The 26,968-nt window shown below is 39.4% G+C and overlaps 1 protein-coding gene and 1 long non-coding RNA gene across 2 annotated transcripts; both read left to right on the plus strand.

Moving 5' to 3' along the window:
- The first annotated feature begins 16,648 nt into the window (after nucleotides 1–16,648).
- LOC142375646 (uncharacterized) lies at nucleotides 16,649–20,225 on the plus strand. Its single transcript, XM_075459791.1, has 6 exons — nucleotides 16,649–16,709; nucleotides 17,654–17,983; nucleotides 18,311–18,547; nucleotides 18,649–19,042; nucleotides 19,129–19,191; nucleotides 20,131–20,225. Exons 1-4 carry the CDS (start codon nucleotides 16,649–16,651, stop codon nucleotides 18,753–18,755), a joined length of 735 nt encoding a protein of 244 aa, XP_075315906.1. The 3' UTR covers nucleotides 18,756–19,042; nucleotides 19,129–19,191; nucleotides 20,131–20,225.
- Nucleotides 20,226–23,456: 3,231 nt separating this feature from the next.
- LOC142374823 (uncharacterized) lies at nucleotides 23,457–24,097 on the plus strand. Its single transcript, XR_012768814.1, has 3 exons — nucleotides 23,457–23,582; nucleotides 23,702–23,797; nucleotides 23,887–24,097. It is a non-coding gene; the product is annotated as an uncharacterized LOC142374823 (long non-coding RNA).
- Nucleotides 24,098–26,968: the final 2,871 nt, after the last annotated feature.

A 26,968-nucleotide genomic window follows, 5' to 3' on the forward strand; every position in this document is an offset into this window, starting at 1 on the left:
ACGATGATGATAGATATAATAAGAGCTGCTAAACCCACAGACACGATGATGCATCTCAACAAATGTGGAAAATCTGACAATGAAACAGTGATGTTTTTATTTCATCATGACTTGACCAACAGCCAAGTGTCAGTCTGACATTCAGAGTTTCCTGAAATAAACCAGAGATTCTGTCACCACTTTGTTGTTGGGATGGATTGTTGGTTGTAGATGTTTGTTTGTCCGCTGATGTTGTTGTTGTTGTTGTTTTTGATGTTTTCAGTGACGTAGTTGTGGTGGTCAGTTTTGTTGTTGATGTTGTTTTTGGTGCTGATGTCACAAATTCTGATTTAGTTGTTTTTTCATCTTTACCTGAAGAAGAACAAGAAGAAAATGTGAGAAAGCGTTTATGAGACCATGATCTGACTAATTTACCTTTAAAATAACAGATTTTAAAGAATGACTGGAGAACAAAACTCCACTGAGTGTCTACAGCGATCATATTCCAACACAGAGCAGAACAAAGTGACTTTATCATTGTTCTTCTGTTCAGTCACTGCTGAAGATGGAGATATTGTGAGAGAAAGACAACGAGAGTAAAATTAACTTCATCACTGTGATCATAACTGTTGTGATGTTTCAGTGTGTTGTTCTAACAAGACAGTTTGAGCTGAAAACTTTATGATGGAAATACTCACTGTTAATAACAGACAGATCAAACCAAGACTCTGGTCCTTGTTCTCCTGATATGAACTGTCTGCAGGTGTAACGACCAACATCCTCATCTGTGACCTTCTTTATAACCAGAGAACAGTACGCTGTAACACTCAGTCTGTCTGATTTAGCTGCTGCATCTCTGTGAATCTGTCCATGTTCAAACAGTGTTACTGCTCCCATCTTATTACTGAACAACCAGGTAGTTCTCTCACAGTTCTGCTGAGGACGTATCACACTGTAACAAGGCAAAGAGACGTCATCACCAACTCTGACAGTGAGTGTGTGAAAACTTTGCCCAACAGCTGCTGCTGTGAACAAAAGAGAAAAAGGAAAGAAGTGTTCAATACAAACTGCAACATGACTGTTTGTTTTCAGAGTAACCATCATTTTTGATAAAAACACAAGTTTGTGTCTCAGAAAGTAAAGCTTTCAAGGTGCTTTGAGTCAGTTTATTTAACATGTTTAATGTGTATCCTTACCTGTAAACTGAAGCATCAGGATCAGGAATAAAGACATTTTAATCCATCTGAATGTAACCATTGTGACTCTCTGTCTCTCTCGTTGTCTCGTTAACAAATGACTCAGTCTGAAGGGATTTCTTCTTAAACATGAATACGTTTTCTGCTTCCTGTGGCTTGGGAGGCGTCACTTCCTCATCACCACAGAAGTTGATGCCTGACCAACAGTATTCACTGCAGGCTTTTTTCTTGCTGTCCAAACTACAGAGACGTAGTTTAAAGCTGAACTATTGGAATTTAGAGTCACATTAACAGCACACTGAGACGCAGTTAAAGCTGATTTGAATGCATTTATTTTCCAGCACAAATCCAGCTGTTCACCCAACAGATAGAAGGTTTCCTTATAAACATCACTGAGCAGTAGTGGAGAGATGAAGCAAACATTTGCTCACAAATAACAGAATGAAAAGAAAAAGATAAAAATATGACTTGAACAGATTTTGGAACATGGCTAATATCTTTCATGCAACTGATATTACTATTTGATTTAAATATTGATCAATTCTATGTACTTAGAAATACAAACAGGATTTGTCTTTAAAGTATGATGTCGTGTAGTGCATCATGTTTTAGTATCAGTGGTTAGAGAGGTGTTAAAGAGGCGTTTCAGTGGCTAAATGTGTGAATGTGAGACTATTTTTCACGAGTACCCACGTTTCCCGTGTTCATAACTTTAAAGGGAACAAACGGACCAACCAGCTTAAAGGTAAGATGTCATGTGATACATGGTGTTTTTCTGTCAGTGGTTAGAGAGGCGCTGGTTTCTGCTGGCAGCTAAACTTGTATTAAAGTGGGAACAGCAGCAGCAGCAGAGGGCTGGTGGTTTCCTTTATTTATGATTATAAATGTGAACTGAAATGAAAAACATCTCCTAAAACAATGTAAAATTGCAGATTAAAAACCCAATAACTCATCTGTTTAAATGGGCAGTACATGAAGAGAGTGGAAAAGATGTGTTTCCAGAGGAAATGTTTCTTAAACTAAAGCTGTTTTGATTAAAATGTCTGTTTACGTGGACGTTAAATAAAAGCATCTCATATGGGGAGTTTACACTCATAAAGCCTTTCATCAGAATTTGACTTCTTACATGAGCAAAGTGGGAAATATAACAGAGGAAGAAAGAAAATGTCTCCAGAATTTCATTGATGAATTCAGACATATTCAGCAGATCTACAGGGGTAGCTGTGCAGTTGAAGCAAACCCTGTTTTGGACATGAAAAATCCCTGTTATTTACTGACCGGGTGCAGAGGTGGTAGGTTTGTGCCTGGAAGGCGTGGACACTAAGATTATGCACACCTGTACCCAGTTTCCCTTTAAAGGGACTGTGATCTTTGTTGTTAGAGGGACACACAGGATCTTAAAGCAAAGTGTTGCAGGATGAGACAAAATCAGGATCTGACATGTGAAATCATAATAACTCAAAGTTAAATTTCCTGTTTAATCCGGGTAAGATCCAGCTCTTCTGCTCTGATTTAGCTGCGGATGTTTTTAAAAAGAAATAAACAAAAGTTTACCTCTTTACACATCAAAATAATGAAATAGTGAAATAATCCTGTGATTCTGCTGCTGTGTTCGGGTGTAAAACGTGATGAGATGATCTTTAACAGCAGTGGACTCATTGTTATGGTGAGTGGATGTTTGTTACTGGTCAGTGGAGTCTGACAGAAGCAGAAGGCTCTGCAGTGTTTTCATACCACACTGAACCTTCATCTTCATCTTCATCATGGTGCACCTGAGGGAAACAACACAAACACACTGTGTGTAAAACTCAGGTTATAGATTGTTGTTCTGAACTGTCTTATTATGTCATGTTTGTCCCATAACTGCATCTTCTTTACTTTCTGTTACATGTCTTTGATCTAGATTTCCACCACAGTGAATCCTTTGCTCATATAACCACTTAAATTCAACAACACGCTCAGTTCAGTGCTTTCTTGTCTGCCATCTTCTCACTTTTGTTGGAACACATTTAATAATAAACTGATATAATAAACACGGTTCTGCTCTGTAGAGTAATTTACTGTCATTCTCATTTGAATAATCAGTGTTTAATCTCACAGCGTTTTCTTCCATCTGTGTTTTGCTTCCTGAAACGACAAAAAGACAAAAGACTTGAGTTCAGCTTCAACAGTAAAAATCCACTTTTAATGATAAAATCTTTCCTCTGTGAGTATTCTCACCTTTAGTTTTTGTCCACATGCTGACGATGATGATAGATATAATCAGAGCTGCTAAACCCACAGACACGATGATGCATCTCAACAAATGTGGAAAATCTGACAATGAAACAGTGATGTTTTTATTTCATCATGACTTGACCAACAGCCAAGTGTCAGTCTGACATTCAGAGTTTCCTGAAATAAACCAGAGATTCTGTCACCACTTTGTTGTTGGGATGGATTGTTGGTTGTAGATGTTTGTTTGTCCGCTGATGTTGTTGTTGTTGTTGTTTTTGATGTTTTCAGTGACGTAGTTGTGGTGGTCAGTTTCGTTGTTCCTGTTGATTTTGGTGCTGATGTCACAAATTCTGATTTAGTTTTTTTTTCATCTTTACCTGAAGAAGAACAAGAAGAAAATGTGAGAAAGCGTTTATGAGACCATGATCTGAATAATTTACCTTTAAAATAAGAGATTTTAAAGAATGACTGGAGAACAAAACTCCACTGAGTGTCTACAGCGATCATATTCCAACACAGAGCAGAACAAAGTGACTTTATCATTGTTCTTCTGTTCAGTCACTGCTGAAGATGGAGATATTGTGAGAGAAAGACAACGAGAGTAAAATTAACTTCATCAAAGGTTCAAGGCATCTTTATTATCCCCGTTGGGTAATTTGGTTTGCAGCAAGCAGTCATTCAGTCGTTGCAACAATCATGCAAAAACAACAAAGACAAAGCAAAACAAAATAAAAAGGCAGGGAAGAGACAATGATGAATAAAAACAAAGTAAAGCTGCTTATTTAGCAGAGCAATGGCAACAGGGAGGAGAGAATGTCTGTATCTATTGGTCCTGCATTTTAGCAGGATGTACCTCCGCCCTGACGGCAGCAGCAGAAACTTCTATGTATTATAATTTATAGTTATCGACTGCCAGCTGGACTGCACAGTTCTTAAGAACACGACCTCCAATACCATCAGGACCAGGACTTTTCCTCTCCTTAACTCCACTACACTGCTCTGAGAAGAGAAAATGTTTCGAAAAGCTGACAGTTCATCAGTAAAATCACAGATATTAAAACGGTTTAAAAAAAAAGTTCAGTTCATTAGAAAGCACCAGGTCAGACCTTCCTTTTAGGGAGACATGGCATTTTTTAAGGAAACTAAAATTTCCTTCTGTGGAATAATAGAGGACTCACAAAAAAGACAGATAAGAAGAGACAACATCAGTTAGTTCGTCAAGATCCACCACACAAACCTCTTTAAACAGGTCCCAGTCTGTGTCATGGAAACAGTCCTGGAGACAGAGAATTGATTCCTCTGACCAAACCGGAGCTGTCTCCGGTGTTATGCCGAGAAATGCATCCCCATTCTGTGCAGCGCGCGTAAGCCGTTTCAGGTGTGGATTATTACATTTATCCAATAAAGTTACAGTGATAATATTGAGCTGATGGTGTTTCATTCGTTCATCTTTTTTTCTCATTTCTTCATGTAGATGAATAAAACATGTACACTTGTGATAATCCGACAATTGTACAGAGCATCCATTTCACCTATCATTATATTATTGTACAAATATTCCAAAGTAAGGGCCGTGACTAACACTTTAGTAGTAGGCAAGAAAGACGGTTGGAGACATTTTCTATGAACAATCTTTATACTCAGTCTTTACTCAGTGTAGCCCAGATGAAATAATCTAGAAATGAACCTAAAACTATGAAACTTGATTATTAATTTTTGTTGAAGAAATTGGCGTGTTAATTCAATCAGGTAAACAAATTATAATAGTTATATCATTCCATTCCAGACTCTCTTTAAAGCATGACCAGCAGGGGATGCACTTTTCGGCATGACACCATCCCAGAGTCACAAAGCAAGAGTAGGAAGCCACAGTTTCCCCAAAAATGGCACAAAAAGCATAAAAAGGAAAAGGATGCTAACCAAATTAGGGTGAGTCCCTGCTGCCATTATATTCTCACAAGCAAAAATAGTAACTTCAAATTAAACAGCACTAAAAGTACAAAAAAAAACAGACTCACCAGCACACGTCTCACACCCTGCTGTGTTGCCAGCACCACAATACCCCTCCCATTCACCTCCCAATAACCCCTCATCACTGTGACCATAACTATTGTGATGTTTCAGTGTGTTGTTCTAACAAGACAGTTTGAGCTGAGATCTTAATGATGGAAATACTCACTGTTAATAACAGACAGATCAACCTCAGACTCTGGTCCTTGTTCTCCTGATATGAACTGTCTGCAGGTGTAACGACCATCATCCTCATCAGTGACCTTCTTTATAACCAGAGAACAGTTCGCTGTGACACTCAGTCTGTCTGATTTAGCTGCTGCTTCTCTGTGAATCCGTCCATGTTCAATCAGTGCTACTGTTCCCATCTTATTACTGAACATCCAGAAAGTAGTCTCACAGTTATGCTGATAATGTATCATATTGTAGCAAGGCAAAGAGACGTCATCACCAACTCTGACAGTGACAGAGGACAGAGGTTTCCTCTTGACAGCTGTTGACAAGAACAGAAAAAAGTTAAAAATATAATTTTAATTCAAACATAAAGTTTGTGTTCATAATTAATTTTAAATTAGTAATACAAACTTATAGAAATAGAAAAAACTAACAAACACGGCTCTTTCAGTTAAAGGAAGAATACATCTTACAGTATTATTTTCATTCTTGTTCTATAGATTATTTATTATTTTTTTAACCTCTTTTAACTGACCTGTAGTCAGTCTCACTTCGTTTGATATTTGAGATTAAACACATTTAAAGTACATTTATTAGCAGCCTCAGGGGTGCACATAAGATTTTTGGTCTTGTTCTCAGGGGAGAACCTAGGGTTGTTGCTTGGTCCTCAAATTTTAAACACATTTTTTCCTTAACCAACCACACGGGAGCAGTGTTGTATAGTAACGAAGTAAAAATACTTCACTACTGTACTTAAGTATATTTTGGAATACTTTGTACTTTCCTCGAGTTTAAACTTTTTTGACAACTTTCTCTTTTACTTCACTATATTTCCGAACTTAATTGCATACTTTTACTCCAATACATTTTCATTGTTCGGTTTAGTTACTCGTTACAAAAAAAAGAGAGAGAGAGAGAGAGAAAAAAAACACAACAGTGTTTTGACCCCATGCATGTTATGCCTGCCCAATGACGTGCAAATTCTATCTTACAGAAACTCCCCTTTTTTAGGTTTTAAGGTAGTTTTACAAAAACGTTCTTCCTCTTCAGATGCCAGATAAGCTGCAGTTCCCTCCCAATTCTTTTTTTTGGTGATGTTGGCCGCATTTTCTGTACCGAGTTATTTTATTTATTTTTTAGAAAGGTTTACAAAAGGGGTTTCAAACTGGACTCCCTCTTCAGATGCCAGATACGCTTCAGTTTTCTCCTATTTTTTTCTTTAAATTTTGTTTATAATGATGGCAATAACAGTAGCAGCCTCTTTTGTTTCATTTTTTTCTTAATGGTGTAATGTACGCCTCATTTTCAGCACTGACCTTACTTGAAGAAGAAAAACTTAAAGGTTCACAAAGTTTGTATTTTCTGTCTAAACCTGGTCTAAATTTTGCCTGCACTTGGTTGTGTGTAGATTTTAAGTGTATTTGACTTTCAAAGTTTACCAAAATATAAAAAAATGTCATTCAAACTGCATTTGCCTTGTTTACTTTTTACTTATACTTTTCATTACATTACTTAAGTACATCTATTTTTACAATAATTCTCATACTTAAGTACAAGACGTTTCGGATACTTTAAGACTTTAACTCAAGTAACATTTCAGTCAGTGACTTGGACTTTTACCAAAGTCATATTTTGGAGGGGTACCTATACTTTTACTTGAGTGTGAGATTTCAGTACTTTATACAACACTGCACGGGAGGAACAAAATAGAGATCTGTGGATAATGTGACATGTACAAGCAACACAACTAAATGTCTGTTCTTTAAACCCTTGTAATTGAACTGCTTTCTGGTGCGCTCTGCTATTGGCGTGCTAATCAAAAGCTGGGTGACTAAAGTTTTTGGTACCTGTATAAAAGGTGCCGTTTTTTCCCACCAGAGTGGGATTTTCACGGCATATTCTGCACCACATCTCTGTACGTTCATAATTTTGAAGCCAGCTGACCTCCTGCAGCCACTTTTCGGAGAACAGACTCAGTCTGACATTTCTTTGGAGGTGGAGGAACACCAAAGTAATCGCTTAATGGAGCTTGCTTCTTTGACATTTTGATGACGTTCTAAAACAGTGGCTCACAGGCCGATCCTGCACTACAGATTGCGCAACTATCTATCCCCGAATCTTAGGTACGCAAATGAGCGTTACAGCACCTGCGCACCACTTACGTGCACCTCTGCTTATTAGCATATTTCTTGCATATAAATACAAATATAAGACCGACCAACTGGTTTTACAGTTATTGTGATGTTTCAATAAAGGCTGAACTGATTCTTTCATGATGGAAATACTCACTGTTAATAACAGACAGATCAAACCAAGAGTCTGGTCCTAGTTGTTCTCCTGATATGAACTGTCTGCAGGTGTAACGACCAACATCCTCTTCTGTGACCTTCTTTATAACCAGAGAACAGTTCGCTGTGACACTCAGTCTGTCTGATTTAGCTGCTGCATCTCTGTAAATCTGTCCAAATACAAACAGCCTTACTGTTCCCATCTTATTACTGAACAACCAGGCAGTTCTCTCACAGTTCTGCTGAGGACGTATCACACTGTAGCAAGGCAAAGAGACGTCATCACCAACTCTCACAGTGAATGAGGGAAAACTTTGCCCAACAGCTGCTGCTGTGAACAAAAGAGAAAAAGGAAAGAAGTGTTCAATACAAACTGCAACATGACTGTTTGTTTTCAGAGTAACCATCATTTTTGATAAAAACACAAGTTTGTGTCTCAGAAAGTAAAGCTTTAAAGGTGCTTTGAGTCAGTTTATTTAACATTTTTAATGTGTATCCTTACCTGTAAACTGAAGCATCAGGATCAGAAATAAAGACATTTTAATCCATCTGAATGTAACCATTGTGACTCTCTGTCTCTCTCGTTGTCTCGTTAACAAAGGACTCAGTCTGAAGGGATTTCTTCTTAAACATGAATACGTTCTGTGCTGCATGTGGCTTGTGAGGCGCCACTTCCTCGTAATGACATCACTATTTGTTCTCACCTTTGTCAAGTGAAGCCTCGATTAATAACATCTGAATCTTTCTTAACTGGATGAATCTGTCAAAGGAAGGAAACTTTTGAACTCACTGTAACATTTAATGTTCATGGTACCCCTGACATATTTATCTTTTTTTTGTCTGAGAACTATTAATTCCCACATTAATTTTACCTAATAAGGTAACCAAGAGCCACCAGCCGCCTTTATGGTATGATGTCATGTTACAGCCTTTTTGGTGGATCTGTGGTTGTGCAGGTGTTAGTTTCTGTTGGCGGGTTAACTTGTATTAATGTGGGAACGTGACATTGAGCATGCATGTTCAAGTCCCACTGCAGCAGTTATCAGTCCTCTAAAAACTCACCTGCTTTCCCCAGATTTACACACATCAGAGCAAGTTTAGATCAGATGACCCTCCCTGCCATGTTCACTCAGATTTTATGTTCTGTTGATGTACATGTCTGAATCAGACAGCAGCTCTCTAGAAGAGGAAGCTAAATGAAATTGGTCTTAAGCAAGTAGAAAAATGAAAATGTTCATATATTTGCTTTCAATCATTTTCGACAATAAATTGTAGCATAAAGACTTTCGGCCATTTTTACACATCACTGTGGTATGTCGCTGCAAAACGGAGGTCCCTGTAAAGCTGCTGCTCCTCCTCTTTGTTCCATCTTACAGACTTATTGGTATGTGCTTACATGTAGCAAGCTGCTATATTATAGTCTCGGCAGCTCTCCTTCACCCTCACGCCTCATTGTAAAAGGTGATGGAGCACTTTATTCAAGACTGCCAACTTTTGTTTGGTACATTAAAACAAAGTAAACAAACTGACTGGGTCGTGTGAGGTCATATGAAACATCATGGTGGTGCATCAGTGGTTAATGAGTTGTTAGTTTCTGTTGGCGGCTTAACTGAACTAAACTTAGTTAATGTGGGAACAGCAGCAGCAGAGGTCTGGTGGTTTCTTTTTTATCATTAAACCCTCAACATGAGCAACTCAGGCAGAAACTTTCAAAAGTCACATCACACCACTTAAAAGCCAGAGGCAAAATGAAGCAACAGACCCATCAGCACATAGACGGCCAAAACATAAAACACACATTAAAAACTCTGATGACACTGTGATCGTGGTTGTTGGTTGGTTATTGACAGGAAATATAGCAGAAGAAGAAGAAATGTCTATTTTTCAACAGAATTCATTCAGTTTCCATACCTGCACTATGGTCTGCAGGATTGCTGGAACCTCTCCCACCTACAATCAGATGAGAGTACACCCTGGACAGGTCACCACTCCTTCTAATAAAGATGGAGACCCATCAGCACACAGGCCATCCGACATACATTGAAAACTCTGTTGACACTGTGATCTGGAGATCACCAGCACTGACAGAGTAAATTACATTCTGGGATGGACATTTTACAGAGGTGCACAACAGTCTTGACCACAGCACCTTCCAAACAAAGGATATGGTAGTTGACTGTTAAGATCCTCCTTCCTTTCCTACTTTGAGAGTCAGCAACCAGCCAATAGAAAGGGTCGAGTCACACAAATACCTTGAAATTGTTATTACTCATAGACTCACCTTTGTGTAAGCAGCACTTCCTTTTTTCCTGAGGAAACTGCAGACTCCTGGGACCTAATGAAAAAAGGGTGCGTACGTGCCAAAACGTGGCTTGTGCTCTTTTTCATGGCAAAGTTCAAGTGTACCAAGAGTGAAATGACCGTGGAAATGTGCGGTGCCTCACGCCAACTTCATGGCTGGCGTACGCACGTTTCTACGGCTGTTGATTCTTTGTTGACACATAGAGGTGATGTTGGCGAACTATTATAATAAGTAAATGTGAAAACAATTAGTCCTCAGACTGTGATGTACACTTTAAGACGCATGAACAATAAAACACTGATGAAAAATGAACACACCCATGTATCTGCAAATACACGAGTGGATATAAAAGAATGCGTAAAGTGGTGCAATGCATACCATTGGAAACAATGGCTGCTTTAGCAGTATTAGAAGACATTGCAAATGGTGCTATTCGAAGAGAGCGTGTGTTCAGAGACAGAGAGGATTTGCTGGCACATGATGACGACTGGCTCATCAGCCGCTTTTGAGGGCTATCCTCCTGGAACTGTGCGCAGAGCTGCGGCCGGCGTTGGAGCGCAACACAGCGAGGAGCCATGCGCTGCCTGTGTCCATACAGCACTGTTAAATAACTTTGAACCCTCAAATACGCTGCGGGCCCCGGACCTGGTGAACATTGAGCCCTCCTGCTCTGTGGCGGATCCCAGGAAACAGGGGTGCCTGTTGCAGCCATTCCTTGGCTGCCCTCTCCGGGGGAGCCTCTCTCCCCCGGTCTTCGAGATCCCCATACCCCTCTCCCTTCTGGCTCCTGTACACAGCACACATTCACACACGTAGGGTTTGAGGGCGGGTGTGTTCTGTGGGGGGCAGCGGATGGGTCCACGTAGGTGGTCCCCTTTGCTGCACTCTGCAGCCACTAGGGCTGTCGCGGTTGAGGAATTCCCCCTGCGGTGAGTCAAGGCGGCTCAATATTGCGATATGCGATATTATTGCGCCATCTTTTTTTTTTTATCTATCTTTCTAGCAAATTCGTTTGTTAATTACTAAATAACTAAACTCATTGCAATATTTCCTCTGAAACATAGCACTTACACATTTAAAAAAGGTTATAAAAAGACATGGCAACTTTATAACACTTTATTTTATTGAAAGCAGAACAAAGGGCGGTAACGGCACAGATGTGAGATGCAAGTTGTTTCTCCTACTGATTGAACTTAAAAACAGAATTCAGGAGAAGGCTGAAGTTGAACTTTTAAATGCAAATAAAATATGAAATGAACTAAAAAACAAGTGCCTGTTTTGTTGTTTTTTTAAATTAAGTATACAAAATGAGATGTACCAGGCACTACAATTTCACACACAAAAAAAATTATATCTCGGTCATGTCCTTGTTACACTCTAAGTTGTCGGCTCGCCCCAACATGAGCTGCTCCGCGACTCTGTGTGGCAGGAGGCAGCGGCAACCGTGCCGCAATAGCCGGATGATAGCTTGCTAGGTGAGCCTTTAAATTAGCTGTGTTCCCTCGTTTCACTTGAACTATTTTTTGGCAGATTTTAAATCGCCTCGTTTAAATTGGCTGGTTCACCCTTTTCATTTGGTTGAAAGCCGAAATGCTCCCAAAGGGGCGAAGTAACATTTGCTTTCGATACTAGTGCGGCTTCCATTTTCTCTTTCTAAAGTGTGTTAAGTTGTGGCGAGATCAGGTCTAGTGAGGTGATGGAAAAAGTAGTTCGTCAAAACGATCGTCACATCGTGCGCATGTAGATTGAAACCTGCACGGACGCTATCGAAAATACGTGCGGTAATCGTGGTGACCCATCATGAAGCGCGGTGGGCATCATCATATTGCGATATTTCATTTTTGCGGTTATTGCGACAGCCCTAGCAGCCACCCGCCCTTGTTTTAATTACACCTTAGACATTACTAATCATGAGACACACACACACACACACACACACACACACATTAGGTTTTGGGGGGCGACAGCACTGAGTGGTATCTGATGGGCGAGGCTCTTTGGGTATGTATTTTTTATATATTTTTTTATGTATGTATTTATTTATTATTATTATTATTATTGTGAGAATGCATTAAGCATTCTCACTATTAAGTTCCTGTTTCTCTTTATTATTATACCGTATTATTATTCTTCCGCCGATTTTTGTCCTTCAACTACTTCAGCATACTTTCAGCTATTTCAACAATTTTGGTATCAAAATGTTCAGCTCTTTCAGCTCTTTCCTGCAATTATTTTTTGGTGTTTCTAACTTTTCAACTTTTTAAGATATTAAGCTTTTTGTTCAACTTTTTTCCCATTGAAACTAATGTTAAATCTTCAAATCCTTCCAAATCCTTTCAAATCCTTTCATATCCTTCAAATCTTAACTAGTTCAGCATACTTTCAGCTAGAGACACCATTCAAATTTTAAAATGTTCATAAGACATTCAGCTATTACCAATTGTTTCATCTTTTAAAAATATTCAGCCAATTTTGAAATATGACAGTTTCAAAAATATGAAAATTAAGTTCTCCAAATCCTTATCTTCAAATTCTTTCAAATCCTTCAAAATCTTCAAATCTTTTCAAATCGTAACTGCTTCAGCATACTTTAACCTAGAGACACCATTCAAATTTTAAAATGTTCATAAGACATTCAGCTGTTACCAATTGTTTCATCTTTTAAAAATATTCAGCCAATTTTGAAATATGACAGTTTAAAAAATATGAAAATGAAGTTCCTTCTTGGATTTTAGAGTGAGACATTCAGCAGTGCTGATAAGTTTCAACTTTTCAAACAAATTACTATAACTTTCATACAGTTTAACTGAGAGAAACAAATTATACCTTAAAATGTAGGAAAACTTGTCCTCTTTCAGCCAATGTAACTCTTAAAGAGCTCACATGGACAGATTTTGAACTATGAGCCTTTAAGCTTGAACAACTTCTCAAATTTTGAGGAAATCTGCCATTTTTGAATCAGCTTCAAGTGTTTCAAACTGCTTGGATTTAAATATAGTTGACTCCACAGATGTAAAAGTCCTTTGCTAAGTTCCTTTAAGCCTTCTGCTTCTAATGGTGTTCAAATTATTTTTGTAGCTGCTCAACTTTTCTCACAAGACGCGATAGAAGACAGTCTGCGCCTCAGATTTGTCCCGCGGCTGCAGCAGCTAGCTCTGTGTCTGTTTGTGTAGTCTTTAAGTAGGTCAAATGCACATTTGGTGTAACAGAATGAAATGGCTTAATGGTAACACTACCAGCCTTTTGTGCAGGTGGCCCGGGTTCAATCCCCATCATGTCAGACCACACTTTATATATACATTTTTTTTATATAATTATTTAAGCATACTTTCAGACATTTCTACTGTTTCTAGCTTAATTTTATCTTCAAATCCTTCAAATTCTTCAAATCCTTCAGATCCTTCAGATCATTTAAATCCTTTCAAATCCTTCAAATTCTTCAGATAATTTCAATCCTTTCAAATCCTTCAAATTCTTCAAATCCTTCGAATCCTTCAGATCATTTCAAATCCTTCAAATCTTAACTACTTTTGCATACTTTCAGCTAGAGACACCATTCAAATTTTAAAATGTTCAAATCTTTTAGCTTTTTAAGATTTTTCTTTATTAAGGTAATTCAGCTCATGCATTCTCACAGCTGTTTCGCAGGAACAGCTCTTTCTAGTTATTATTATTATTATTAATTAATTAATTAATTAATTAATTAATTAATTTTTCTTTTTTCTCTTGACTGGGTCTGGGTCCTGCTGTCCTCTGGCCTGCTTGTGCTGTTCCTGATGGGGGGGGCATTGCTTCTCCCCGCTGCTCGCGGCCTCACCCACCTGTGGGCACGTCTTGACTCCCGGGGCGCTTGCCCAGGGGCACTGGGGCAGGCGCTGGCCCACTGCGGTTGGCTGTCTGGGGCGCCTGGCCCTCTCGGGTGTTGGGCGGGGCCCCTGCCGGGGGGTTTTGGTGACGCACGGGCTCGCGGGGGCCGGTTCCGGTGCGCGGCCCATGTCTGGGTGGCGGGGGCCTGGCGGGGCTGGTAGGCTGCCGCCTCTGGTCGCCGGGGGGGCTCTGCCCGATGCTTGTGGGGGCTCTGTCTGGGAGCTTCCTCTGCTGTCTTCTGGGGGGATGCGTGGTCGTCCCTATGATGGGCTTCCCGGGTTCTGTGCTCCTTGGGGGCTGTTGGTGGCCTGGGTCTGGGGGCCCTCTCGGCCTGCTTCTGATTGCTGGGGGGGGGGGGATTGTGACACTATACACTGATATTTAAGCATGGTTAAGGCTTGTGTATACTTCGCAGCAGTGTGTCGCAGTGAGCTTGTCGCAGACACGACGCAATTATTTTTGATTTATGCCTTGAAGCGCTGTCTGCGCTATGTTAATCCCACGCCACAACGCAAGAGGGACAATCACGAACAAGCTAGGATTGTGGGTGTTACGGTTACGGAGGTCATTCAACAACAATGGCGACTGGACGAATGCGCACTTTGATTGAGATGCAGCTGATCGATCTAGAAATAGAAGAAATATTGCTACTACTGGAACTGGCAGAGAGGGAAAGAATCGTCACGGTTAGCACGGTTAGCGTCAGCCGGTTAGCAAACCGGAAATACGCATAGCGTAGAGCGGATGTAGAGTTGACCAATCAGAGGCCTCCTTTCTCCTCCCTGCGGCGATGTCTGCGGCACTGTCTGCGGCGAGTTACAATTTTGAGGAGGTGCACCAGAGTGTCTGCGTAGTGTCTGCGTAGGGGGGGGGGGCATGTCTGCGTTAACTGCGACACACACGCAGACGACCTGGTTTCCGAGTATAAATCAGGCTTTATTATGTGGGACCATCTATGTGTATTGCATGTTCATGCACACACACACACACACACACGCACACACACACTCACACTCACACACATTCATTAGCCCAGTAGCATGCTCACTATGCTCACTAAGCAGTTGTTGTGCTGTCCTGTGGTTTAAGGTCACCTGTGTATTATATGAGATTGCTGCTGCTTGTGTTTTTTTGTTTTGTTTTTTGTTTGTGTGTTTGTTCTCTGCTTGTCTGCTTCCAGGTGCTCCTGGTGCTTCTAAGGTTGGATTCCCCACAAAAGCCGTGAATCGTCTTCAGTTTTGTTTTTACAGGTGTAGCAGCTGGTTGTCGGATTTTTCATTGTTTTTTATGTTTGTCTCTTCATGTTTCTGTTCTTTTTTTCTCTTCTTCGCTTTCCCTCTCTCTCTGTCCCCCGGTCCGGTTCGGCACTATTATCATATCATGTTAAATATTGTAACAAAAATTAATAAATAAAAATGAGGAGTTGATGGGCGTCAAGGGGAGCTTTACATTCATAAAGCTTCCCTTGGCATAGCAAATGTGTTTAGCATAAACGGTATTCAAATTACAATTCTGCTGCCATGATGCTGGACAGGACAAGGGAAAAAATAAATAAATAAATTAAAAATAACTTTGAACTTTGAGTAACAGCAATGTTGGGAACAGACAACAAGCTGGCACTGTGCGTGATGGATGGCTTCTTGAGTAACATTATTTGTGTTATTATCCTAATGTTATTCCCCGTGGCGTGCATTGAGCGTGTGCACCCCCAATTTCTATCCCCTCTCCACAGCATCATTACTAGTCGGTGGTAGTGACTTGCTGTTTTTTGCTGGATAAACTGCAAGCCCTTAATTGTCTCTGTGTGCAAAGTACTCATGTTAATAACCCCGTGCTTAAAGTGTGAAATGTCTTAATCAGCCTCACCGTCAATGCTCACCTCGCATCTCTAACCACTGACAGAAAAACACCTTGTGTCACATGACATCATACCTTAAAGCCGGATGGTCCGTTTGTTCACTTTAAATTTATGAACACGGGAAACGTTGGCAGTCGTGAAAAATAGAGTCTCACATTCACACGTTTAGCCACTGAAACGCCTCTTTAACACCTCTCTAACCACTGATACTAAAACATGATGCACCACACGATCATACCTTAAAGATAAATCCTGTTTGTATTTCTAAGTACATAGAATTAATAAATATTTAAATATTTAAATCAAAGAGTACTATCAGTTGCATGTTTCCAAACTCCAAACTCTCGAGAATATCATTTTTATCTTTTTCTTTTCATTCTGTTTTTTGTGAGCAAATGTTTGCTTCATCTCTCCACTACTGCTCAGTGATGTTTATAAGGAAACCTTCTATCTGTTGGGTGAACAGCTGGATTTGTGCTGGAAAATAAATGCATTCAAATCAGCTTTAACTGCGTCTCAGTGTGCTGTTAATGTGACTCTAAATTCCAATAGTTCAGCTTTAAACTACGTCTCTGTAGTTTGGACAGCAAGAAAAAAGCCTGCAGTGAATACTGTTGTTGAGGCATCAACTTCTCTGGTGATGAGGACGTGACGCCTCCCAAACCACAGGAAGCAGAAAACGTATTCATGTTTAAGAAGAAATCCCTTCAGACTGAGTCATTTGTTAACGAGACAACAAGAGAGACGGAGAGTCACAATGGTTACATTCAGATGGATTAAAATGTCTTTATTCCTGATCCTGATGCTTCAGTTTACAGGTAAGGATATTCAATTCATTCAACATACACACAACATCAAGCATTGGGACCGGTGAGGAGGTGTGGGAATTGCATGTGTTATCAATGAGCATGTGTGTGTGTGTGTGTGTGTGTGTGTGTGCGCATGTGGGTGTGTGCAAATAAGTCTGTGCAGCGCTGTCTCAGGCCATTGTCCTTGACGGTGGTGGAAAGTTTGTCAACCAGTCTAAACAGTTTCCACAGGAGTCCTCAGGAAGGGGAGGGAGCACATAGGTCAGAGCGTCTGTTTAAATAACAACTAGGAGAAACAGTTTTGCAGCTGGCTGCCAAGGCCAGCACAGGGAGCCAGATTGAAACATCCAGCTTCCGGTTCTGCTCATGTAGCATCTCAGTCTGAGTGTTGATTGCTCTTGCGACCCCCTCAAACGCTGTCCACGATCTCTTAATTTCTTGAAATGCCAGGTATCCTCCAACTCCAAAGTATCATAAATCCAAATGTATAAATATCTTCCACGTCCTCGACTGACAATATCGATAGACACACGATTCTCCATTTCCCCCAGGAGTCCATTGAGTATCCAGCGAAGAATGTCCCGTCAGGGCATGAGGGTTCTCCTCCCCCCAACTTTGCATTAGAGAAAATTAGATCAATTGCGTTGAGAGACCAGCTCCATCATTCTTGAATTCGTCTGATATGTAAAGAGAGGCTCCAAAAGAGCTCAGCACGCTGCAGCAGGGCAGAAAAAAAGGGAAGGGTTGGGAGCAGAGAGAAACTGCATCCTCCTTCACCGAGAGCAGGATACATATTAAACATGTTAAATAAACTGACTCAAAGCACCTTGAAAGCTTTACTTTCTGAGACACAAACTTTTGTTTTTATAAAAAAATGATGGTTACTCTGAAAACAAACAGTCATGTTGCAGTTTGTATTGAACACTTCTTTCCTTTTTCTCTTTTGTTCACAGCAGCAGCTGTTGGGCAAAGTTTGCACAAACTCACTGTCAGAGTTGGTGATGACGTCTCTTTGCCTTGCTACAGTGTGACACGTCCTCAGCAGAACTGTGAGAGTTCTACCTGGATGTTCAGTTATAAGATGGGAGCAGTAACACTGTTTGAACATGGACAGATTCACAGAGAAGCAGCAGCTAAATCAGACAGACTGAGTGTCACAGCGAACTGTTCTCTGGTTATAAAGAAGGTCACTGATGAGGATGTTGGTCGTTACACCTGCAGACAGTTCATATCAGGAGAACAACAAGGACCAGACTCTGGGTTTGATCTGTCTGTTATTAACAGTCAGTATTTCCATCATAAAGTTTTCAGCTCAAACTGTCTTGTTAGAACAACACACTGAAACATCACAATAGTTATGATCACAGTGATGAAGTTAATTTTACTCTCGCTGTCTTTCTCTCACAATATCTCCATCCTCAGCAGTGACTGAACAGAAGAACAATGATAAAGTCACTTTGTTCTGCTCTGTGTTGGAATATGATCGCTGTAGACACTCAGTGGAGTTTTGTTCTCCAGTCATTCTTTAAAATCTCTTAATTTGAAAGGTAAATTATTCAGATCATGGTCTCATAAACGCTTTATCACATTTTCTTCTTGTTCTTCTTCAGGTAAAGATGAAAAAACAACTAAATCAGAATTTGTGACATCAGCACCAAAATCAACATCAACAACAAAACTGACCACCACAACTACGTCGATGAAAACATCAAAAACAACAACAACATCAAAAGCATCAGTAACACGAACCAAACACAGAACATCAACAACTACGACAAAAAGACCAACAAAAACATCAGCGGACAAACAAATATCTACAACCAACAATCCATCCCAACCACAAAGAGGTGACAGAATCTCTGGTTTTTTAGTCTGAATATCAGCCTGACGTTCACAGACATGTTCTGAAGGATCACTGACTTTACTCCAACTTTAATTCTCCCTGCAGGTCAGCCATGGTGGGTTGTTATTGTGTCTGTGGGCGTCGCCGTGTTCTTAATAGTCGGTGTGGTGATCATCATATGGAAGAAAACTAAAGGTGAGAACCTGCACTGATTAAAGCTTCATTAGTGATGAGATCACTTCTCTCATTATGCTGAAAACAAGTGTTAACTTAGTGTTTGAGAATCAAACTTTTACAATGATGGAAAAACTAGAGAATGACTTGATCATAACCTGAATTAAAGAAGTTGAACATGTGAAGATTGTTAGCTCAGATGAGTACAGGCACTAATTTGGCCTCCTTTTATGTAGATGGTGTTCATCACTGGATTCTTAATGCGGAAGATTAACTCAACTCGTTTCTCTTTTCAGGAAATGAAAGGAAGAAGGAAGAAAACCCTGTGAGTTGAACGACTGAATCATGAAATATTCACAAATTTGTCACTTTACACAGCAAAGTTAGAGTTGTGTTGTGTTTTCTGTGCAGGCTGATCCTGAGGTTTCCTACGCCTCCATCAGCTACACCAAGAACACCAAGAAAAAAAGCCAGGTGAGTGTTCAAATGCATTATAATAGTGGCTGCAAAAGCATTGCTTTCAAAATGTTGTCCAAGCATTTCTGGTAAACCAGTAACATGTTTCCTCTGCCACTGCTGGAAAACATCCTTTAAGCATAGTAGATCCATCAGTGGGCCGAACAGTCGTCAAGCACTGGTCTTTTATTCAAATTCTCTGTTACATCCGAACATGTAGATATGCTCAGTGCAGCAAAATATTCTATTCAAATGCATCAGGGTATGTTTGCTTTTACCTTTCATGACTTCGGGTACAAACGTCTTTTATAGACTTTAATCAGAGCTGTGATACGCTCGATGTTTTGTTGGGCCGCCTTTAGCTTTATTTATAACGTGCTTTCAATCAGCTTATGGAGAGCCATAACATTCATTTCCATCCAGAGGAGTCATTGTTGTTTTTTTACCTGGATCTCATACTGATGCTAAGAGAGATGGATGTACATAAACTCATTCCAAGATACCCAGTGGGGTTAAGATCTGTAGTCTGTGGTGGTAAAATGGGACTAAATGCCGTCTCATACTCCCTGCATCACTTCATTTCCACATCAACCGCTACAGTTTGAGCCCAATGAGTGTTGGCGGTGACATCTTGGAACATGCCCATGCCTTTTGATGGAGACATTTGGTCATTTGTACATTCAGCCCAGTGTATGTTGGCCAGGCAGAGTGCATCTCTCATCCGTAGCAGCAGTTTAGAGAAACCCTCTGCGGGTCATATTTTGAATAGAAAAATACTTCATTCATCCCCCAATGGGGGAAATTCAAAGTCATTATTTACTTAAGCTAATAAGTAATTAATTAAGTAATTCAAATTATTCATTTGTCTGCATGAACAAATTAGCCATCACTCTGTATGGGTCTGAGGACCTGTAGACATTCTAATGTTAATGAATGTGTTGTAATGCTTCCTTCTAGGACCCCGACACTGTGATCTACAGCACTGTGAGAGCTTCCTCTTCTTCTGCTGGAGTTTCCATTGATCCAAACAGCATCTATGTTACCATCAACGAACCAAAGTAATGAGATGTTGCTTCTTAAACATATTGTTTTTAGGGATGCTGCCTGATTGTGTTGCTCATATAGTTTTAATATCAATGAGTAGAGCATCATAAAGTATATAAAAAAACTTATATTATATATCAGCTTTGTGAAAGATGCTGTGTCATTATCTATGTGCATTAGCCGTTTTCACTAAATTGCTGTAAAAATGCCTCCTCTTTCTTGAGCAAACAGAGTTGGATCAACTTTAACTCTCGTTCTACCGCAGTATCTTACAGACAGGATGTGTAACAAAGGTTTGATCAGGCAGTGTGAATACAGCCCATAAAGCTTTGGAGGGACTGATACAGCACACATGTTGCAGATCACCTTTTACAGTATCTGCTTCCTGAAACGCTTCCTGCTTCTGCTTCCTGCTTCCTAAGCCGCAACAAAGCTGAGCTCCTCTAGAGATGGAGAGTCTGAGAAATAGGAGAAGCTTCACTGTAGTAAATATGGTACTTTGCATACTGTTTCCTCATGTCTTTAACGCTTGTGTAATCCTCTTTATCTGCTAATTAACTGAATATTGATAACTTTAATAAACATAATTACCCATGTTTACTGTCTCTGGCTGTAAATGTTTTTAACTACATGGTTTGACGCTTTAAGTGAGGTGCCAACTGTTGACAATTTAAGGCGAAGTTTTAATCTAAAAAGAAAACCACCAGCCCTCTGCTGCTGCTTTTTACAAGTTTAGCTGTCACCTAAAACTAACACCTCTCTGACCTCATGACTTCATACCTCAAAGCCATTCGGTCTGTTTGTTCACTTTAAAGTTATGAACACGGGAAATGTTGGTAGTCGTGAAAAATAGTCTCACATTCACACATTTAGCCACTGAAACGCCTCTTTAACACCTCTCTAACCACTGATACTAAAACATGATGCACCACACGATCATACCTAAAAGATAAATCCTGTTTGTATTTCTAAGTACATAGAATTGATCAATATTTAAATCAAATAGTTATATCAGTTGCATGAAAGATATTAGCCGTGCATCGTTTCCAAAATATCGAGAATAAACCTAAAACATTAGTTCAAGTCATATTTTCATCTTTTTCGGTGACAGAGACACATAAAGTTGTGTATCGTCTGCATAACTGTGACAATTGATGTTAAAATTCTGCAATATCTTACCCAAAGGGAGCATATACAAGTTAAACAGAAGAGGTCCAAGAATTGACCCCTGGGGGACTCCACAAGTCATGGCCACTCGCTCAGATTCATAGCTGCCAATTGTAACAAAATAACTCCGGCCTTCTAAGTAGGACCTGAACCAGTTAAGGACCGCTCCAGAAAGTCCAACCCAGTTTTCCAGCCTGTGCAACAGGATTCTGTGATCTACAGTATCAAACGCAGCGCTGAGGTCCAACAGAACCAGGACTGAAACATTACCAGAATCAGTATTCAACCTAATGTCGTTTAACATTTGACCAGAGCTGTTTCAGTGCTGTGATGACGTCTGAAGCCTGATTGAAAGTTATCAAGTAATATTTAATAATTTAATCTAAAAAGAAAACCACCAGCCCTCTGCTGCTGCTTTTTCCAAGTTTAGCTGCCACCTGAAACTAACGCCTCTCTAACCTCATGACTTCATACCTAAAGCCATTTGGTCTGTTTGTTCACTTTAAAGTTATGAACACGGGAAACGTTGGTAGTCGTGAAAAATAGTCTCACATTCACACGTTTAGCCACTGAAACGCCTCTTTAACACCTCTCTAACCACTGATACTAAAACATGATGCACCACACGATCATACCTAAAAGATAAATCCTGTTTGTATTTCTAAGTATATAGAATTGATCAATATTTAAATCAAATAGTTATATCAGTTGCATGAAAGATATTAGCCGTGCAAAGTTTCCAAAATCTGGAGAATAAACCTAAAACATTAGTTCGAGTCATATTTTCATCTTTTTTTTTCATTCTGTTATTTGTGAGCAAATGTTTGCTTCATCTCTCCACTACTGCTCAGTGATGTTTATAAGGAAACCTTCTATCTGTTGGGTGAACAGCTGGATTTGTGCTGGAAAATAAATGCATTCAAATCAGCTTTAACTGCGTCTCAGTGTGCTGTTAATGTGACTCTAAATTCCAATAGTTCAGCTTTAAACTACGTCTATGTATTTTGGACAGCAAGAAAAAAGCCTGCAGTGAATACTGTTGTTGAGGCATCAACTTCTCTGGTGATGAGGAAGTGACGCCTCCCAAACCACAGGAAGCAGAAAACGTGTTCATGTTTAAGAAGAAATCCCTTCAGAGTCATTTGTTAACGAGACAACAAGAGAGACAGAGAGTCACAATGGTTACATTCAGATGGATTAAAATGTCTTTATTCCTGATCCTGATGCTTCAGTTTACAGGTAAGGATACACATTAAACATGTTAAATAAACTAACTCAAAGCACCTTTAAAGCTTTACTTTCTGAGACACAAACTTGTGTTTTTATCAAAAATGATGGTTACTCTGAAAACAAACAGTCATGTTGCAGTTTGTATTGAACACTTCTTTCCTTTTTCTCTTTTGTTCACAGCAGCAGCTGTTGGGCAAAGTTTGCACAAACTCACTGTCAGAGTTGGTGATGACGTCTCTTTGCCTTGCTACAGTGTGACACGCTATCAGCAGAACTGTGAGAGTTCTACCTGGTTGTTCAGTAATAAGACGGGAACAGTAACATTGTTTGAACATGGACGGATTCACAGAGAAGCAGCAGCTAAATCAGACAGACTGAGTGTCACAGCGAACTGTTCTCTGGTTATAAAGAAGGTCACTGATGAGGATGTTGGTCGTTACACCTGCAGACAGTTCATATCAGGAGAACAACTAGGACCAGACTCTTGGTTTGATCTGTCTGTTATTAACAGTGAGTATTTCCATCATAAAGTTTTCAGCTCAAACTGTCTTGTTAGAACAACACACTGAAACATCACAACAGTTATGATCACAGTGATGAAGTTAATTTTACTCTCGTTGTCTTTCTCTCACAATATCTCCATCTTCAGCAGTGACTGAACAGAAGAACAATGATAAAGTCACTTTGTTCTGCTCTGTGTTGGAATATGATCGCTGTAGACACTCAGTGGAGTTTTGTTCTCCAGTCATTCTTTAAAATCTCTTATTTTAAAGGTAAATTATTCAGATCATGGTCTCAGAAATGCTTTCTCACATTTTCTTCTTGTTCTTCTTCAGGTAAAGATGTTACAGGACTGACCACCACAACAATGTCGATGAAAACATCAAAAACAACAACAACAACAACAACAACAACATCAGCGGACAAACAAACATCTACAACCACCAATCCATCCAAACAACAAAGAGGTGACAGAATCTCAGGTTTATTTCAGTAAACTCTGAATGTCAGACTGACACTTGGCTGTTGGGAAGATTTTCTCTTATCAAGTCATGATGAAATAAAAACATCACTGTTTCATTGTCAGATTTTCCACATTTGTTGAGATGCATCATCGTGTCTGTGGGTTTAGCAGCTCTGATTATATCTATCATCATCGTCAACATGTGGACAAAAACTAAAGGTGAGAATACTCACAGAGGAAAGATTTTATCATTAAAAGTGGATTTTTACTGTTGAAGCTGAACTCAAGTCTCTCTTTTGTCGTTTCAGGAAGCAAAACACAGATGGAAGAAAACGCTGTTTAAACACTGATTATTCAAATGAGAATGACAGTAAATTACTCTACAGAGCAGAACCGTGTTTATTATATCAGTTTATTATTAAATGTGTTCCAACAAAAGTGAGAAGATGGCAGACAAGAAAGCACTGAACTGAGCGTGTTGTTGAATTTAAGTGGTTATCTGAGCAAAGGATTCACTGTGGTGGAAATCTAGATCAAAGACATGTAACAGAAAGTAAAGAAGATGCAGTTATGAGACAAACATGACAGAATAAGACAGTTCAGAACAACAATCTATAACCTGAGTTTTACACACAGTGTGTTTGTGTTGTTTCCCTCAGGTGCACCATGATGAAGATGAAGATGAAGGTTCAGTGTGGTATGAAAACACTGCAGAGCCTTCTGCTTCTGTCAGACTCCACCGACCAGTAACAAACATCCACTCACCATAACAATGAGTCCACTGCTGTTAAAGATCATCTCATCACGTTTTACACCCGAACACAGCAGCAGAATCACAGGATTATTTCACTATTTTGAAGTCTTGGATGCTAGCCGTATAAGTAAAATCACTCGGTGAATTATTTTTCCACATGCTTACTTTGGTTTATTCTGCAATATTTTGCCTGGAGATTAAAATGTGTTTGTTTCTTTCCGAAGCAGCATTGTATTCATTGATCTCAGAGAAGATCAACTGCTGCTGTTTGCTCTGTGTTGGAATATGATCGCTGTAGACACACAGTGGACATCACACAACATCATACCTTAAAGACAAATCCTGTTTGTACTTCTAAGTACATAGAATTGATCAATATTTGAATCAAATAGTAATATCAGTTGCAGGAAAGATATTAGCCGTGCATCGTTTCCAAAATATCGAGAATAAACCTAAAAATCAAGTCATATTTTTATCTTTTTCTTTTCATTCTGTTCTTTGTGAGCAAATGTTTGCTTCATCTCTCCACTACTGCTCAGTGATGTTTATAAGGAAACCTTCTATCTGTTGGGTGAACAGCTGGATTTGTGCTGGAAAATAAATGCATTCAAATCAGCTTTAACTGCGTCTCAGTGTGCTGTTAATGTGACTCTAAATTCCAATAGTTCGGCTTTAAACTACGTCTCTGTAGTTTGGACAGCAAGAAAAAAGCCTGCAGTGAATACTGTTGGTCAGGCATCAACTTCTCTGGTGATGAGGCTCAGAAAATGAAGGTTTAGCCTCACGGAACTGTCTCTGTAATAAACCATTTAAAACAACGTGTTCAAAAGTGAGGCTGAGGTCAAAGGTTCCAGACTTCCAAACTTTCAGAGTTGTGTTGCTGTTGTTTCCATATTTTCACCAACAGAAACCCCCTCCAGCTGTCAGAAAAGGTTCGATGAGGACATCAAATTAGAAAGATGAAATGAAAGATTAATAAGTGACCGAAGTCTGAGGAAGTGACACCTCACAAACCATACGAAGCACAGAAAGTGTTCATGTTTAGCAACCGTTAAACTGTCAGCCTGGTTCAGGTGATCATGCATCACGACAAACAGAATCATGACAATGAGCAGAAAAATAATTAGTCACATTTTGTGCCTCCATCCATCATCTATTTTTTAATCTTACTTATAAAAGTGCCTATTTTATCTACATTTAATCTAAATCTAAAAGTTCTATTTATCAAGTATTTATTGTGCTCTGGAAGTTTAACCCTCCTGTTGTCTTGCGGGTCAAAACTGAGCCACTACCATGTTTAGCTGTAGAAAAAATACCTTAAACTATCTTTTTCCAACTTGAAATTTTATGACTTTTCCTAAAGAGACCCCATCATTAGAAAAAGTCTATGTTTGTTTATGTTTCCATGTGGGCTGTACACCACTAGGGTACAAAGACTGTCTTATGGGTCATTTTTTGACCCGTGAATTATAAAAACATTTAAACACCAGGAAAAAGTTCACTGTTTTTTTTCTCTTTCAATATAATTAATTCAGAAGTAATTACTTCACATTTATATAACAGCAATAATAAACCTTTATTATGTAAAAAAAAAAAACTGAGAAAACAGGAAAACTGTTGGTCCAACTGACAGTTGGTTTGTGGTAAAAAAAAAAAAAAAAAAAAGTGTAATCCTGAAAACTGGTGATTGTCTTTTTGTATTGTGTAACAAAAAATACATGATAAAAAATGTATTGAATTGAGTTGAATAGATAAATAACATCATACAAAATAGATTTTGGATTTAAATTCAATTAAATTGCTTTATTTTGGGGCTTTGGCAGGGCGGGTCATTTTTGACCCATAGGACAAGGGGAGTAAACACAATGTTAAGACCGCACAAGGGTTAATTTACCACTGATGATTGACTGTATGTGATGTGTGCATTTTGTATTGTGTGGTTGGGTTTGTGAACTGTACACACACGGGTACTTTGGACAAAAGAAGTTCCTAACTGATAAATAAAGCTTCTTCAATTTATTCGAATTCTGCTATCTACTGACTTTGGAGAGGGAAAGCAGACATTATAGCTCACTAAGACCAGTTTATTATGTGTGTGTTAAATGGATCAAGAGCATGGATACATAAATGATGAAGATAAGCTTACTTGCAAACTGCTTTGGTACTGAAAATTCTCTCTGCAGGTAAGAAAATGCCTCACTTTTAGCTCTCAGGGAAACCCAAACAGTTTTACAACAAATCCAATTTTCCAACTTTTTCCCTCTCAAGCTGCTTTCACAATGTGTGCCCACAGAGGGACTGTTTAGCAATGCTGATGCCATTTTTAAAGAGATCTGATCGGACATGAGGCGCTAATTCTATACACATCTATGCATGCAGACAGACTAATTCAGACTGTAAAAATGTGCAGCCTGATGTTTCATTGTGATGTTCAGAGGTAAGAAGTGTGAAAACTCCAGAAAGAAGCTGAGGTTACCTCAGTATCTGTGAATTTTGCCTTGCAGCACTGACTTTTTTTCCCTGGTGTGCTGGGCGTCTAACAGAACTATCTGAGACACAGCATAAACATTGTTTTCACTGCGTCGTGTTGGCTTGTGTTGAAACAACGAGTGGCCCTCTTGAGCAGAAATACTTTG

This window comes from Odontesthes bonariensis, chromosome 24 (assembly GCF_027942865.1).
Source record: "Odontesthes bonariensis isolate fOdoBon6 chromosome 24, fOdoBon6.hap1, whole genome shotgun sequence".
Lineage (NCBI taxonomy): Eukaryota > Metazoa > Chordata > Actinopteri > Atheriniformes > Atherinopsidae > Odontesthes > Odontesthes bonariensis.